We start from the raw sequence: 16290 nt of genomic DNA, 5'->3' as shown, positions 1-16290 counted from the left end.
ATAATCAAGATTCTCATAATTCACTCCCCTTCCATTCCCACCCGATCACAATTATACTCACTTGAAGTTATTCACCGCCCACACACTCATCTGAAAGAAATATTTGATGTTGTTTCTGTATTTTGAATAGCCCCACCTTTCTTGCTTGCCATTTACAACTGTTCGGCCTCGGACAATACAAAGTCCCAGGTTTCTATCTTTTATCATCTTCGAAAACACAACTACCACTGCTCGATAACAGCAAATATCTGCTTGTAGACCAACCTTTGTTCAATTATTCAATGAAAATCTATAAGTAACTGATTAGATTGCTAAACTGGCCTTCACTGGCTTTCTTTTTTGCTTTTCCCAAGAAAGAATTCCAGCAGGAGGTGATCCCTCACTCTCCTCCTTCTGCCTCCATCCTCGTCAGTCGCAAACACTATTATATCAAAACCCCACGAATCTCACCATTACCTGTTGTTTTATGGTAAATAACTATCAAGATCTACGCCTTGCCTGTCCAAAGAGCTCTATCTACAAGACAAAAACGCGCATAATATAAAAATGGATCGAAATAACAAAGGAGAGCGGGCACCGCAACGCGCAACTGGCAAAGCTGGAAATTTGAATTCCAGACACAATCCGTTTAGTGATTCAAATCACTTGCCATCGATCCCTCTACAATCCTCCAATGCGCATTCTCAGAATCTTGAAGCAAGTGCTGCATCCTCTTCGCGCACAGTAAGAGTAGGTCATCACTTTATGATATCTACTATGGAACTTGAAAGTTAAGTTTGCTAATACCTCTCAAGTCCAACAGAAGATCAATAATCATGGCTCGAGGAGCATTTTCTAAAGGATTGAATGTGTTCAAGGAAAAGGAGTTGACTCAAGGTAACCAGAGCCTGTCAAATGCAGACTTATCTGAGTACCTCATTCCATCTAATGATAAAGACGGACGAGGAAGTCCAACGGAGATTAGCCAAATGGTGAAGGGTTTGCCTTCCTTGACTCGTAGCCAAGATAATTCTACGTTTTCACCACGTCCATATGCTATTACCCGAAATCAATTACCAGACAGTCACTCACGTGGGTTGAGCACATATACCAATGATATGGACTCATTTGGTATGGAGAGCACGTATGGCGATGGACTTCATACTACAAAAGAGAATCAATATTCGTCTCATCATCGCGAGGGTACCCCTCCCAACAACCCAACGGTGTGCAACGACTTCTGCCAACCGCATTCATATTCGGATCGCGGCGATGCTACCATGGCTGGTCCTTCTACTACCCAACAACCATATGGTCATTACCAGAACCCGACTTTGATCGCCAAAGGTCCTGGTGATAATACTGCCCCAGTTTTTGCGAGATCGAATGCATTGTCCTTCGCAAATAAAGTACCGTACAGTGGCAAAGCTATTCCAGAGAGCAACTTGGATCAACTAGGTGCTCTCACTAGTCCCAAGGGCAATAGTTCGAAAAAAGGCAAAGATAAGAAGCCTAAGAGAAGCAAATTCTCTCCTAACTCAACGGCGGTTTCTGCGGTCTCTGAGGATGAACTCTACTCGGGCTTAAGCGATATGCACATGGGACTTTTCCTTTCTACTTATAATGGAAGACGAGCCTCCCCCTCTCCTCCTAAAGCCGCTAAATCAACTAATTTCCCGACTGAGCTACCACCACGACCAACTCCGCGACCCCCCCTTCCGATCAGAGTGACCGCTGAAGCAAGAGCTCAGTTTGCCGCAAGGAAACAAGACGAACGTCTAGCGTTAGAGCGGCGCTTAGCAGAACCTCATCTAGTACGACGATCTGTACCGAATAATAACAAAGGGAGCATTGGATTTTTTAACAATCTGACATCCAATAGCTGGGTTGCAGTTGGAGCGACTCAATTCGGGATAGTGTCGACAGCAGTTTGCGTTGGAGTGATAATTGCCGTAAAGAGCACAAACGACAAACCAGGCCCTTTTATCATCAGCGTTCCAGTCATCTGGTGGCTCGTTCTTAGCGTTCTTCTCTTATTAGTTGGAAGTTCAACATTTATAGTAATGCTGGTACGTGGAGTGGCCCATAAACCTCAGGTCGGTTCCAGACGACCCACCGGAAGTCGAGATATTGCAGATGGCAATCTTAGAACTCGTGGCGATCTGGAGAGTGGAATTCCCGGCCCACAATCTTTTGAAATGGTTCCAGTTGCTCATACACCTCGGCAGGGAACATTTCCCTCCTTCGCTACACCCGAGACCGTTCAAAACTCATATGCTGAGGTTCTGAAACCTAATGCAGACATGTCTAGGCAAGTTCCAAACGCCAACTATGGCTTTGAACAAGTTCCGGTGTATGGAGCTAGAGGTGGACCAGACTTCCAGTTTCCCAGAATGATCAATTCAGACCACGAGGATTCCAACTACACTCCAGCCGTTGCAGAATCACCTTTGACTCCCTTGCCACAGGCTATATTCAGCCCGGGTTTCTCTCGACAAGCCGATTATTTCACTACAAACCATCATACTCCTAGCAAACCAAGTGGATTTCGCCCTGTCAATGTCTCCACGCCAGATTCTCCCTTCACCCCGACTGGAATGCCAGCACGAACATCAGTCAGGAGTAGAGATAGTCTAGTAGCAGCTGCAACCCATCGAGATCTAGCAATGAGAACCCTCATGGGAGAAAGTCCAGTCCAAGAAGTAAGTACAAGCCATTTTAATCAAATTCAGTCCTGTCAAGCGATCGACACTGAAAAATCTCGGTCTTATTTTCAAATTTTAATACTAACTTCTATTTCTTGCAGAACTCACTTGACATCACCGACATCTGGAACGGATATCAAAGCACGATTGATCCCGCAACACTATCACAAACGCCCATGTATGCATACATGCCATCTCCACATCCTCTGCGCCATACGCCAAAAACCCTACAATACCAAGCTGCCAGTACATTCGTACCTATGGACACTATCCAATCAAGACTTAGCTCAAGGATTGACTTGGACATGGCAATTCCACCCACCCTTAAGCGTGTCGAAACCGAAGGTCCTCTGGAGAAGTTGGAAAAGAGTCTCAGTCACCAGAGCGCGCAGATTGCATTAGGACAGCAGCATCCTCAATCACCCGATCCCGATGAGCGACCCCGCAAAATCTGCCATAAACGCATCGTAGACGGCAAGCTCAAGCAGTATGGATCACGAGATGAGAATTCCGAAGGTGATTTTGCTACAGCTAGTAGTAGTGGCAGCAACGTACATCGGCAACGGCCAGAGGCAATCGACTACAGAGATGTGGCACAGGCTACTATCGGCACTCTAGCTTCTCGAATAAATACCGAGGAAAGTTCAGCACCGGATAATATCGATGTAGCTGATTCTACCTTTTCATCAAGAAACCCCTACCGCGATAGCATGAATGATGGCGACAACAACCAGGGCAATATGGAGACGTTACCTGCTACATACTACACTGGTAATGGCAAGGGTAAAGGTCGTGCCTTTGATTAATACTCTCTGATTATTCTTCTTTTTTCAAAGTCGAAAACTGCAAGGTATTATCTAGACGGCCAACATTCATCCTAGTGTTTCGAAATCACATCACAATTCAACCTACTTCTGTCCCTCGATAGAGCAAGAAGTATTGGTCAAAAGTTACGCTTGCTTTTATTCCTTTTTTTTTCATTTCACTATCACCCATCATGCATCATGTTCGAGCTCCAAGCTTTTCATCTTCATATTTCATCCAAGCCCCTTGGAAAGGTCTCGATGAAAGACAGAGAATAATTCCACTTTGGACAAACGAGCAATCACTGTTTGAATACCATATACCCTGTACGATTACACCATACCATTTGCGATTTTTCTTGTATTCGGGGTTCTACGCACCGGGACATTTTCCTTTTCTTCTCTTTTTTTTATTACGAAAATTACGACACGGATATGGCAGTGATCTCTAAGTTCACCCATTCTATTACGCTCTCACGACGCCATCACTTAATAACGTACACAATGTGACACGGCACATAACAAACTCACGATACACACGATTTTTTCTCACGGTTCATCATCACGAAACACTGGACTCGGAAGACGCGATTTCTAGATCGCCCAGGAGCCCGGAAACACACTCATTTGGAACTTACTGGTCTTGAATCCTGTCGAAGTTGGCCACCTCGCGTACTACACGTTGCGGTTTGCACGGCTCCACAAGATTCAAGATGCAGCGGCGCTGTAAAAATGCTATATTACCTGATCTTCATGTTCTTGACGCATGATTCTATTCAGTTTGGTATGTATCTGTCTCTGTGCTCTGAGACGATATAATACTGTAATTATCGAAAGACATGAAGATACAGTGATTCTTTTTTTCTTCTTTTCACCCACCACGACAAAAGCTAGACTCTTTTTTCCCCAGCTTGTACAACAGTCCTTACTGATTGGAAATGGTGCATGTATTCACTGCAGCGCCTTGAAAAGGTGAACAGTATCTGAAAGAAAGGAAGGAAGGGAGGAACGAAAGGTAAACTCATATAATTTGGCGGCAGTTCATTGGCAGCAACATGAGTTTTCATCTCAGTCTTGAGATTTAGTTAGTGCGTTTATGCGAGAGCGAGCGACTTAGTGAAATTGAAGAAAATATAAAATGGAAACTGAAGGGTTGAAAGACGGTTGGTTCTCTATGGCAAGGAGAGTTTGGCTATTTTGAGGAATTTCTTTTCGCGGTTACTGGTTTGACGTTAGTTAGACCGAGAGAATTGAAATCGCCTTTGGGTTTCCGCCATTTTGCTGTGCTGTGCTCTGTTTTGAGAGATAATGCGATCACATGATGCTTTGAAGTGGCTGTGAGATCTGTAATGAATGGTCATGGTGATAATTTAGTCGTGAGTTTATGCGAAGGAGTTATCCGGGAACTGACAAGACAGGAGACTGAAAGACCAACAGTTGATTACATCGGTATTTGACAAAAGAGATTCAACCAGACTATATACAGGGTAATAGGAAATTAAGCACGACTCCTCTTCTTGTTTTCTCTATGTCTTTGCTCTTTTGCAACAGTCTTTCTCCGCTTCTTCCACCCTCTCGTATTTTCTCCTCTGTGCTCATAAAACCATTTCTGAAAATCACTTTCAGGAGCCTCCTCTGATTCCTTTTCCTTAAATATGATTTTTCCACCCACAGTCTCTTTCGGTGTTGGAGAGTTCCTTTCATCATTATCATCATCATAATCGTTACCTCCAGGCCATACAAATCTCTTGTTAGCGTAAGCGGTGTCAGGTGTCGGTGCTGCGCTTCGCAAGCCTCGAGATTCGAAATCACGTTGGGTGAAGGGTGTTAAGGGGATTTGATTGGGTTCCTCCCCAATATCGGAGTCTTCATCATCAGCACCGAAGAAACTAAAGGAGCTTGGCTTAGTTTCAGGTTTGGGCTCATCGGAATTGGAGTTGGTATTAGGTTTAGAACGTTTGTAAAGAGCTTCGAGAGGATGCACCTCTGTGGGGATGGATGTTGAGTGGACGATGGGAGAGGGTATCGTAATACTTAGACCAGAGGATGACTGGGGTCGGGCTGTTTTCGTTTCGGGGGTCATGATCGAGGTTGGTGGTGGCATTGTTGATGGTGTGGAGGTGGGGAGATTCTCAAGGGAGGCTACGACAGATGATGCATCTTCATTCTCCGAGTCACTACCAGAGGAATCCGATGACTCAGAATCCGACGATGTGTCAGAGCCTGATGATGATGCATCATCTTCCGATCCAGCTTCAGCCTCGGAGACTTTTGGTTGGCTCGAATTGACATGCTCCACTTCCTCCTCTGATGAGCTCTCTCTATCTGAAAGGTTCGCTAACTCGATTGGAACCTCGACGGCTTCTTCGACCGCTTCTGTCATCACGATATCCTCAGATTTCGATTGTGGCTTTATGTACTCATCTTCGTCGGCAGAACTCTCCGAGTCTGATGAGCTGCTGCTCTCGACTTCTGCTGCTTGCCTCACTTTCTTCATCGCCCGATCCTCAAAATCAGATTCATCAGATGAAGAATTTCCTTCCGAAGACTTGTCCTGGTCCGAACTACTGCCACTATCTTTGTCCATTGCTTTTTCCTGAGCTAGCTTCTCAACCTTGGGTGGTTTCTCACTCTTCCGTACCTTTTTTACCACTTCTTCTACCACATTACCGTCTTCGTCTACCCACCCTTTCCCATCCACAAACTCTACCGCAGGCTTCGTTTTTGTACCTTCAGTATTGCTTCTTAAGAAGGTAGCGTATTTTGTGCTTTTAGCAAACTCATGCACAACAGTACCTCTACCCTTCTTACTCCTTCTACTCGATTTCTCACCACTCGTAGCCTTCGTGTGCGCAGCAACATTTGGCGGCAAGATTGTCTTGAACAAACACTCCTCATTTGTAGTATATTTTGACTTGACAACATTCTTAAGTTCCTTTGATTCCCTCTTCGCCTTGCCTATATCCGTGGCAGTTGTAGTCCAACCTCTCTTGACTTTCCTATCTCCAATTACTGCAGCAGGTATAGTTTCTTCTCCTCGTTTGCGCTTTTTGCTTGGGTCCTTCTTTTCTCTTTGTCGCTTGGGCATTGGTTCTGGCTCATTTACTGGACTTAGATCTTTCGCTGGTCGAGCTGTTTCGATACGGATTTTCGAACCCTTTAATATAGAGCCATGAAGCTTCTTCTTTAGCTTTTCGGCATCCATAGTCGGAAGGTCAACGAAGCCGTAAGCTTTGTCCTGGAAAGTTTCGAGGGTGTGGTAGGAAATGTTCTTCGCATTAGGGAGAATTGACGGAGGTATTATAGTAGTGAGGAGGTTGGGATTGAGTGGGGTTATGTGCAACCTTGTGTATTCTGAAGTCGAGGACATATCTATGGTAGGTAGAACCTAGATTCAAGGTAATACTCCAAGAATTACTAGCGATGAATGTAGGTCTGATATATCTTCATATATTGGCTGTAGAAAAAATCAGGGAGCTTGGAGAAATTCAATGATAGCCAGAAGGCGCTAAGATAAGAGAGCAGAAGGTGGAGCCTTAAAACATTTCTTTTCTTCCTTCGCCCTTCCTGTCCTGTATTGACGGGCGGTCTGTGCATGGAATTCTCTCGATGATCCACCAAACACAGTTGTAATATATACTCTGCTGAACACCAATATCACAACAATAAGATGGGGGTCTGGTTTAGGGGTATAACATTCCTTTCGCACTTTGTGATTCACAACAGTAGACTAGGAAAGGTCTTGGGTTCGATTCCCAAGTCCTCCACATTTTTTGCTTCTTTGCAATATTTTTTTGGCCATTTTTACCATTTTTGTTGCGTTCATAGTAACAGATTCGAGTATTGTTGTGGTTTGTTCATTCTTTGCATTGGATCTTGGATGGACGTGGGTCGCGATTCTTAGTAAGCAAGCTCAAATGTGCCAAAGCTGTATTCTTCACCACTCCGGGATGATTGCAAAATGGGCTTGGGAGTTATTAAACCCAAGACCTTTCCTAGTACACTATTGCGAATCACAAAGTGCGAAGGGCATAAACGGTATGTTGAATTTAAGATATATGCTAGGCAACGTGATTTGGGGCCTTCAGTTGTCCGTGTAACTTCTTAGAAGCACTCTTCCACAGCTCATGCCTTCCGTCAGTATCAATGAAAACACTAACATTTGAAAATTGAATCGAGTAAGTAGTATATGGTATATATGAATCTCGAATATGGGTCTCGAATAAATTAAAGACTCTTCACTATCTGTATCTTAACATGAGTTTGAACTATTGATTGTCTGATTTTGTATCGAATATCGAAGTAAATGTTTGTTTTTGTTGTCCGGCGGTTTTCGTCCTGCTGTCGCGAGGTAAGGTCCCAAGTTTCGCTTAGGCGTAAATCCCCTTATCAAGTTAGCAATAGTAATCTTCAATATCCTCAACAAAGAACTTAGATAATAATATATGACTTTATCTAATACATGACTATCAATATTCCTATGTATCATATCTCTATCTCTCATATCTCTCATGTCCGTGGACATCAATCCTCATTACCCTCGAATCTTGGAGAATTACGTACAAAATATTTTGATACACCTTGGATTGATCACGGCCAACCAAGATAGGAAAGTATAACCAATTTCTCCGCATCCAGCTATCTTAAGCCGCTACTAACAGCTCGGAACCCCAGTTTACGAACCCACTCATCCGAATACTACAAGTAGCTGGGCATGTTCTTGATGTGACCTTCACGATACTTTGAAGGGATACATTTGAGTTCTCTTCAGATATTCTTTTAAACAAACCTTGTGAGCAAAATGCGTCGAGCTTTAACCAGAGGTATTTCAACTGCCACAGTTCGATATACACCCTCTGCAGTACGACCTAGAGTAGCATTCAGTATGCCATCCTCCTCTGAGACCTCCAAAATTGCTACTCGCAGACTCCATGCCACAGCTCAACATCTCAAACCTGCTGCAGCATTAGCATTCAATGCCGACAATTATCCTACAACTCACGAGAAAATCCAAGATGTGCAGGATACTCCTTACTTTGTCGACAATAAATTCCTCAAATCCGAATCTACACAATTCATCGATTTACACGACCCAGCAACAAACAATCTCGTAACGAGAGTACCACAAAGTACAGATGCTGAGCTCAAAGCTGCAGTTGATAGTGCGGTGAAAGCATTCCCAGGGTGGAAAAATACTAGCATAATGGCAAGACAACAAATTATGTTTAAATTCACACAGCTAGTACGGGACAATTGGGATAGATTGGCTGCCAGTATCACATTGGAGCAGGGTAAAACTTTTGCTGGTATGTCCCCTAAGCTATACCTTTGAACCCCAAAACTGACGTGTGGGTAGATGCAAAGGGAGACGTTCTTCGTGGATTGCAAGTCGCCGAAACCGCATGTGCCATTCCCCAACAAATGATGGGTGAGGTCATAGAGGTAGCAAAAGATATGGAGACCAGAAGTTACAGGGAGCCATTGGGAGTTGTGGCTGCCATCTGCCCATTTAGTAAGTTTAGAGCAATTCGAAGGCTTAGATCCTACTAACGTTCAACAGACTTCCCCGCAATGATTCCATTATGGTCTATTCCAATTGCGTGTGCAACTGGAAATTGTCTCATTGTCAAGCCTTCCGAACGAGATCCTGGTGCGGCAATGATTCTTGCCGAACTCGCCCAAAAGGCTGGATTCCCCGACGGAGTACTCAATATTGTCCATGGTGCATCTAAAACAGTTGATTTTATTATCGATGAACCAGCCATTAAAGCAATCAGTTTCGTTGGAAGTAACCGTGCTGGAGAATATATTTTTACCAGAGGTTCTGCAAATGGCAAGCGCGTGCAAGCAAACTTGGGTGCCAAGAACCACTGTGCGGTTCTACCCGACGCAAACAAGCAACATGCCCTTAATTCAATTGTTGGAGCTGCTTTTGGAGCAGCTGGTCAGAGATGTATGGCTCTGAGTACCTTAGTTATGGTTGGGGAAACCAAGGAATGGTTATCTGAACTAGCCGAAAGTGCTAAATCATTAAACGTGAACGGAGGATTTGAAAAGGGGGCAGATCTCGGTCCAGTCATCTCTCCACAGAGCAAGCAAAGAATTGAAGATTTGATTGCAAGCGCAGAAGAGGAAGGTGCAACAATCCTGTTGGATGGTAGAGGTTACAAACCTGAAAAATATCCCAACGGAAACTGGGTTGGTCCTACGATCATCACCAACGTCAAGCCTCATATGAAGTGCTACACGGAAGAAATATTCGGCCCAGTATTGGTATGCTTGAATGTGGACACTCTTAACGAAGCCATCGATCTTATCAACGCCAATGAATACGGCAATGGTGCAGCTATCTTCACACGATCGGGAGCCACAGCAACAGCGTTCCAAAAGAACATCGAGGCAGGACAGCAGGGAATAAACGTACCAATCCCTGTCCCTCTTCCATTTTTCTCTTTCACTGGAAACAAGAAGAGTGTTGCTGGAGGTGGTGCAAATACATTTTATGGCAAGCCAGGACTACAATTTTACACGCAGCAAAAGACAGTGACCAGTTTGTGGAGGAGCGAGGATGCAATTTCTAAGTCTGCTGATGTTTCAATGCCTACACACAGCTAGATGTTTATGATTATGAAAATTTAATGATTCTCAGATATCTAATTAACATGCGATATATGTGATGTGTAAATGTGAAGATTGCCAATACATCAAGCGTCTGTTTTAATTAACATATCTATATCCATAACGAAGTTTGCTTTAATGTCAGTATATACTAATATGAGTGTGAAAAGAAATATCATCGTCCATATTTCTATTGATGTATATACTACTTACTGCCTATGTCTTCGCTTGTTGATGTTGATATGTGTGTTTCACATTGATGTCTCAACCAACGTTTACTTTATCTCACGTAATCTGCAAAAGTGTGAATTCATCTGAAGCATGCGACGGTCAGATTTACGGTACATCGTTTCTGGCAAATGTCTGGTTTCAAAGCTCGCCTTCGAAATAACAGACGCCCTAGCTATGCAGACTCATATATATTCATCAAGTGATGACCGACCGACTGCCTGACTGATATGGAATGTATTCCGACATTCCATCAATTTCATCTCATTCCATTATCTATCTACACAGAAATTCTCACTCGGGACAACAAACTACCCGTTTGTATCTTCTACGGCCGACAGAGAAACGGGATCCGGTATCAAACATTTTCCGAGATGTTACATAACAGAGGCTTGAAAAGGGCTTGTACGAAGCACTGTGCTGTGTATTTTGGTGGAGATCTATTTCGTTTCCGCCAACGTGGTAGAAAAGCCAAATTCTTGCTGTCAGACCAAATTCAAGCTTTTGGTCGCATTGCACAGAGCACGAAGTAGTAATCACTGGCTTGAGACTGGCTGTCAATTGGCTACCCCGTACAAAACTTACGGGTCAATTCAAAAAGAATAGTGGTCCCTTCACACATCTCAACGCAAGATCGACAAAATCCTTGAGGTATATCATGGAGTAGAACTTCGCACGGGGAGTTCTTTGAAATCAATTACAACCACAATTACAATTAGTTGAGAAGACATGTTTATAGACGGGGTTTCATTCTTCTCTCTCTAAATTAAAGTTACAAACATACAACCATTCAAGTCTCTGTTCACAAGTGGCAAGGAATAAACTTGTTTGTGCCCGGATCTAAGTTACTTGAAATTACCACGACATTTGAAACTTGCGACGAAGCAGATGTACGAGGTGCTTTCAGATTTCATCCACCTCTAGTACCTGTCTGAAGTACAAGAAGTCCTTCCGCGGCAAATTACCATATCTGTACATTCATTTTTGAAGCCACTTTCCTACTTCCATTGAAACTTCAGCTTGCGAAGGAAATTGTCCTGCGGAGGCGGCACATTTCTTGATCCGACCCCGCTATATAAGTACTTGGTACTCTGCCAACATATCTCTTCCCTTTAAGATATTTATAGCTTTTCGCCTCGATGTCTTCAATTCCCTTCAAAAGACTGCTGGTCTTACCTACGACCCTTTCTTACGCACTTGTTTCTTACAAGCCAGATGCATTATTATCCTCCCAGCCAAGCTACTTGGGGACATTTGTACAACTATACTTGATACAGTTCATAGTCTTTGCGGTCTGGAGGGTGATCTTGTACCCTCACTATTTTTCGCCTTTAAGACATTTGCCTTCTCCAAAAGGGGGTAGTTGGTGGAATGGCCAATGGAACAGAATCTCTGGAGAGCCAACTGGTCAGCCTATGCTTGACTGGTGAGACCCGATACTCTATATATTTCTACATGTAGCTAACCGGGCAATAGGGTACAAGATGTTCCAAATGACGGCATCATAAGATATTTAGGAATGTTCAATTCGGAGCGAGTCATGGTCACAAATGCCAAAGCACTCAGTGAAGTTCTTACCATTAAGAATTACGATTTCGTTAAACCATCTACTCTTCGTATCGGAATTGGGCGTCTCCTTGGAATTGGTGTTCTTTTGGCAGAGGGAGATGAACACAAAATACAGAGGAAAAATCTAATGCCCGCATTCGCGTTCCGACATGTCAAGAATTTATATTCCGTTTTCTGGGATAAATCATGTGAAGGGTTGAAGGCCATGACTCAAGAAGTCAAGGCGAAAGAATGTGGTGATATTCCCAACGACCTAACTGAAAAAGAAGATGGAAATGACGGAGGTGTTGATCAGCCAGAGAAGGGTGTAGTGATAATGGAAGCTATGCAATGGGCAAGTAGAATAACACTGGACATAATCGGAGCAGCTGGCCTGGGCAAGGATTTCGGAGCAATTCAGGACCCCAACACACTACTAAATAGAACATATAGGACTGTGTTTAAACCAACGCGCTCTGCACAAATTCTTGGATTTCTCCAGCTTTTCTTACCAGGATGGTTTGTGAAAAGAATACCTATCAAGAGAAATGGGGAAATAGAGGAAGCTGCAGAAACCATCAGGTCTGTCTGTAGAGATCTCATCCATGAGAAGAAATCGAAGCTGGAAAAGAAGGAGTTGACCGATGTGGATATCCTGAGTGTGGCGCTGGAGAGTGGAGGCTTTCCCGATGAAAATCTCATCGATCAACTCATGACTTTCCTAGCAGCTGGCCACGAGACGACCGCAAGTTCAATGGCTTGGGCCATCTATCTACTCTGTGCCTACCCAGAAGTTCAATCTCGTCTCCGAGAGGAAGTCCGGACGAAACTTCCCAGTCCAGACTCAGACGCCAGTGTCACAAGTCAAGATATCGATTACATGCCATACTTAAACGCTGTCTGTAACGAAATTCTTCGCTACTTTCCACCGGTTCCTCTAACCCTTCGCGAAGCCGCCGTTGATACGACCATATCCGGTGAACGCATACCGAAGGGGACACGTGTGATGTTGATTCCATGGGCCATCAACAAGGACGAAAAGATGTGGGGACCCTCTGCTCGAAAGTTTGATCCCGATCGATGGATGTCTGAGAATGGTGAATCGCATAATACGGGTGGAGGGAGCTCAAGTAATTACGCATTTCTTACTTTCTTGCATGGACCGAGAAGTTGTATTGGCCAACAGTTCGCGAAGGCGGAATTTGCGATTCTGTTGGCGACGTGGATTGGAAGGTTTGAATTTGAGTTGAAGGATAAGAAGATGATGGATGAGAAGAATCTAGACATTAAAGGTGGAGTGACTGCGAAGCCATCGAAGGGTTTATATGTCAAGGTTAAGATTGTTGAGGGTTGGTAGAGGAGGGAGTTTGAATTGTCTATTACGATGGGTGTAAATAGATAGAGTTGCTATGCAAAAGATGATGATTATATATCCTTTATCATGGCATTGTCAAGGGTTTACATACTACTTTTCATAAGCTTCCTCCATCTCTCGGCGTCTTGGTAGGGTTGTTAATTCAATGTTTTCTTGACTTCTAGATGGTTTGTCCTGGTGTAGAGTCTTGATTCGTTGTCATATATATGTTGCGGTCTTTTAGGATGTTCACACCATTTAGAGCCTCACAATTCGAAGAGTTACAGGTTTAGATAATATTATAACTGAAGGCTGCCCGAAAGTTTATTTAGTACTGTTAATTCCTGTAATTTTATTTGTGGTTGATTCATTATAAAATCCATGGGGATGTTCAATTTTGGCATCTTCTTTTCTCTCTACATATTGACAAGGCAAGCAAAAATATTTGAACCTCAGTGGATGAGGAACTCTGTAGATTGTCATCTGTTAGGGACTTTCGTTCTGTACTGTATCTTGGGGGAGAAATGGTGGCAAAAAGTACTCTAGGAGATATTTACTTATTAGGTACGTAGGCACGGTAGGTAGTCTCTTGATTGCGAAATGAACGCTGTACACATGCCATGATTGAGAATCTTCTGACCTTGCGGCATCGTCGTCTAATAACGACATATCATTTATTCGATGGGCCTCCCTTGAACTGCTGATACTCGGGTCAGTATGCTTCGGGTCCAGAGGTACAAAAGTATATAGTAGAAGCTGTGACGTGACTTCACTTGATTGTTCGAAATCACTAACAGAGGAAGAAAAAAGAGGGATGGCCGTTTGAGAATTGTGCAAAGATTGGGTCGGTACTTTCCCCCTGAAGCGTGGACCAATGTAATGAATGCAATGTCGCTGTTGTTGTTGTTGTCGTTGAAGTTTGTACTGAAGAAGCATTGGGACAACACATCCCGCTGCTGCTTTAGGGTGACGGCAGGGTCCGAAGTTCGGAAAGCATGGCAAGGCACGTTCCATTGGTAGCGGTTAATCATAGAAGCCGCGGTCGACGGAAAATATTTGCTGAATAGCGCAATTTATTACCTAGGTAGTGCGGAAGTTGACTGCAGATTGCAGATTGTAGATTCAGAACATCAAGGACCTCCTCTTTGGAACGTTCACACGAGATCTGAATGTTCAAGTTAAAGTTTAGTGGCATTCCAAATTCAATTTGGAAATTCCACCCCAAGATAGAAATTCCCATTCAGGCTCGAACTGAACAAATCAGATCATTCACACTCCTCTCGAATATCTGCCGTGGCCCTTCTCACCAATTAAAGCAACATTTGCCCCTGCTTTTTCCTTGTTATAAAGGCGTGACCGCCGCGCACGCCAAACTGGCGAACAAAAACAACCCCACCATACCGCTAAGAGTGGTGCAAATATCTCGTCACCTCTCAACGAATTCATCCTCCGACACCACAACACCATTAAACACAACAATGGCTTCCAAATACACTGTCAGAAAGATCGGGGCTCCAAACACTTTGGAGCACCGTATCTATATCGAGAAGGATGGAGTTCCAGTTTCTCCTTTCCACGATATCCCCCTTTATGCCAATGAGCAACAAACTATCTTGAACATGGTCGTTGAGATCCCAAGATGGACAAATGGCAAGATGGAGATCAGCAAGGAAGAGGTTTTTCTCTCTCACTACCGCGCTTTGGATACTGTCAGCTAACATGCCACTAGATGCTTAACCCAATCGAATGTCCCTCCGATCATCAAACGCAATTCTTATGCTAATACTTTCCACAGAAGCAAGATGTCAAGAAGGGCAAGCTTCGTTTCGTCCGCAACTGCTTCCCACACAAGGGTTATCTCTGGAACTACGGTGCCTTCCCTCAAGTAAGACTGCGAATAGACACATATTATCTGCGACACGAGCTGATTGGATATTAGACTTGGGAGGACCCTAACGTTATCCACCCAGAAACCAAGGCCAAGGGTGACAACGATCCATTGGACGTTTGCGAGATTGGTGAATTGGTCGGATACCCTGGCCAAGTTAAGCAAGTCAAGGTTCTCGGTGTTATGGCCTTGCTCGATGAGGAGGAGACCGACTGGAAGGTCATTGTCATCGATGTCAACGACCCATTGGCTCCTAAGCTCAACGACGTTGAGGATGTTGAGAGACACCTTCCAGGTCTCTTGAGGGCTACAAATGAATGGTTCAGAATCTACAAAATCCCAGATGGAAAGCCAGAGAACCAATTTGCTTTCACTGGAGAGTGCAAGAACAAGAAGTAAGGGTTATCAGACGACTAAACATTTGACGTGCAAGCTAATTGTATTTTAGGTACGCCACCGATATCGTCCGTGAGTGTGCTGAGGCTTGGGAGAAGCTCATCACTGGCAAGACCACCCCAGGTGATGTTTCAACGTAGGTTTTTTCTGTCATTCGCGGTATCGACTATCAACTAACAAATTTTTAGCACCAACGTCACCGTTAAGCACTCAACCAGCCGTGTTGAAGCCAACCAGCTTCCTCCTATCCCAGCCAACGAGAACCACGCTCCAGCTCCTATCGACCCAAGCATTGACAAGTGGTTCTTCATCTCTGGTGCTGCCGCTTAGATTCAGATGTCTTGAATTACGGCTACAAATTTGCAGGCCTTATCGCCAGAATACCATAAAAGTTAAACGATCCTACACATATGCCATCACTATTGGCTGTAGATACAATACCAAGGTTTCCAAGCGCAGTTCTTGCACACCCATAATACTTCTGGCATTCAATATGTGCAACTGTGAAAAATTACCAAACCCCTAGCTCTTTTTATGCCTCGTTCGCCAAAATATTTGTTGGGGTTTTCTCGAAAACGTGTTTGGGCTTTTGGACCCGTGTACGAGCCAATGTAGCTGGAGCACGTATCATTACGTTGATCTATGAACATTGTTCGTCTTCGTATTGATTTTCGGTGTAATCTTGATACTCAAAACTGGAGACCTGTAGGACCGTTAAGCGTGTATTGCCGCCCAATGTTGCACCCATAATAAGCCGTAATAACTTCAACC

At 43.9% G+C, this 16290-nt stretch overlaps 5 protein-coding genes across 6 annotated transcripts; 4 read left to right on the top strand and 1 right to left on the bottom strand.

Moving 5' to 3' along the window:
• The first annotated feature begins 507 nt into the window (after positions 1-507).
• On the top strand, positions 508-3590 carry BCIN_01g03040 (hypothetical protein). Its single transcript, XM_024690355.1, has 3 exons — positions 508-723; positions 795-2681; positions 2786-3590. The coding sequence occupies exons 1-3, from the start codon at positions 547-549 to the stop codon at positions 3488-3490; spliced, it is 2769 nt and encodes a 922-aa protein (XP_024546123.1). The 5' UTR covers positions 508-546; the 3' UTR covers positions 3491-3590.
• A 1247-nt stretch (positions 3591-4837) lies between these two features.
• On the bottom strand, positions 4838-7106 carry BCIN_01g03030 (hypothetical protein). The gene has a single exon (XM_001549878.2). It carries the CDS (start codon positions 6855-6857, stop codon positions 4986-4988), a length of 1872 nt encoding a protein of 623 aa, XP_001549928.1. The 5' UTR covers positions 6858-7106; the 3' UTR covers positions 4838-4985.
• Positions 7107-7914: 808 nt separating this feature from the next.
• BCIN_01g03020 (hypothetical protein) lies at positions 7915-10226 on the top strand. Of its 2 annotated transcripts, XM_024690354.1 has the most exons (4): positions 7915-8100; positions 8162-8793; positions 8844-8999; positions 9048-10226. In XM_024690354.1, the coding sequence occupies exons 2-4, from the start codon at positions 8289-8291 to the stop codon at positions 10100-10102; spliced, it is 1716 nt and encodes a 571-aa protein (XP_024546122.1). In that variant the 5' UTR covers positions 7915-8100; positions 8162-8288; the 3' UTR covers positions 10103-10226. The 2 variants fall into 2 exon arrangements, with proteins under 2 accessions (XP_024546122.1, XP_001549929.1); XM_001549879.2 differs by having other exon boundaries at positions 7915-8793.
• Positions 10227-10794: 568 nt separating this feature from the next.
• On the top strand, positions 10795-13419 carry BCIN_01g03010 (hypothetical protein). Its single transcript, XM_024690353.1, has 2 exons — positions 10795-11759; positions 11810-13419. Exons 1-2 carry the CDS (start codon positions 11473-11475, stop codon positions 13236-13238), a joined length of 1716 nt encoding a protein of 571 aa, XP_024546121.1. The 5' UTR covers positions 10795-11472; the 3' UTR covers positions 13239-13419.
• Positions 13420-14482: 1063 nt separating this feature from the next.
• On the top strand, positions 14483-16036 carry Bcipp1. Its single transcript, XM_024690352.1, has 6 exons — positions 14483-14911; positions 14965-14979; positions 15031-15120; positions 15175-15518; positions 15572-15655; positions 15708-16036. The coding sequence occupies exons 1-6, from the start codon at positions 14714-14716 to the stop codon at positions 15847-15849; spliced, it is 873 nt and encodes a 290-aa protein (XP_024546120.1). The 5' UTR covers positions 14483-14713; the 3' UTR covers positions 15850-16036.
• Positions 16037-16290: the final 254 nt, after the last annotated feature.

Source organism: Botrytis cinerea, chromosome 1, assembly GCF_000143535.2.
Source record: "Botrytis cinerea B05.10 chromosome 1, complete sequence".
In the NCBI taxonomy this organism is placed as follows: domain Eukaryota; kingdom Fungi; phylum Ascomycota; class Leotiomycetes; order Helotiales; family Sclerotiniaceae; genus Botrytis; species Botrytis cinerea.
Note: the sequence above shows the minus strand (reverse complement) of the source record. Positions and strands in the feature narration are given on the sequence as shown.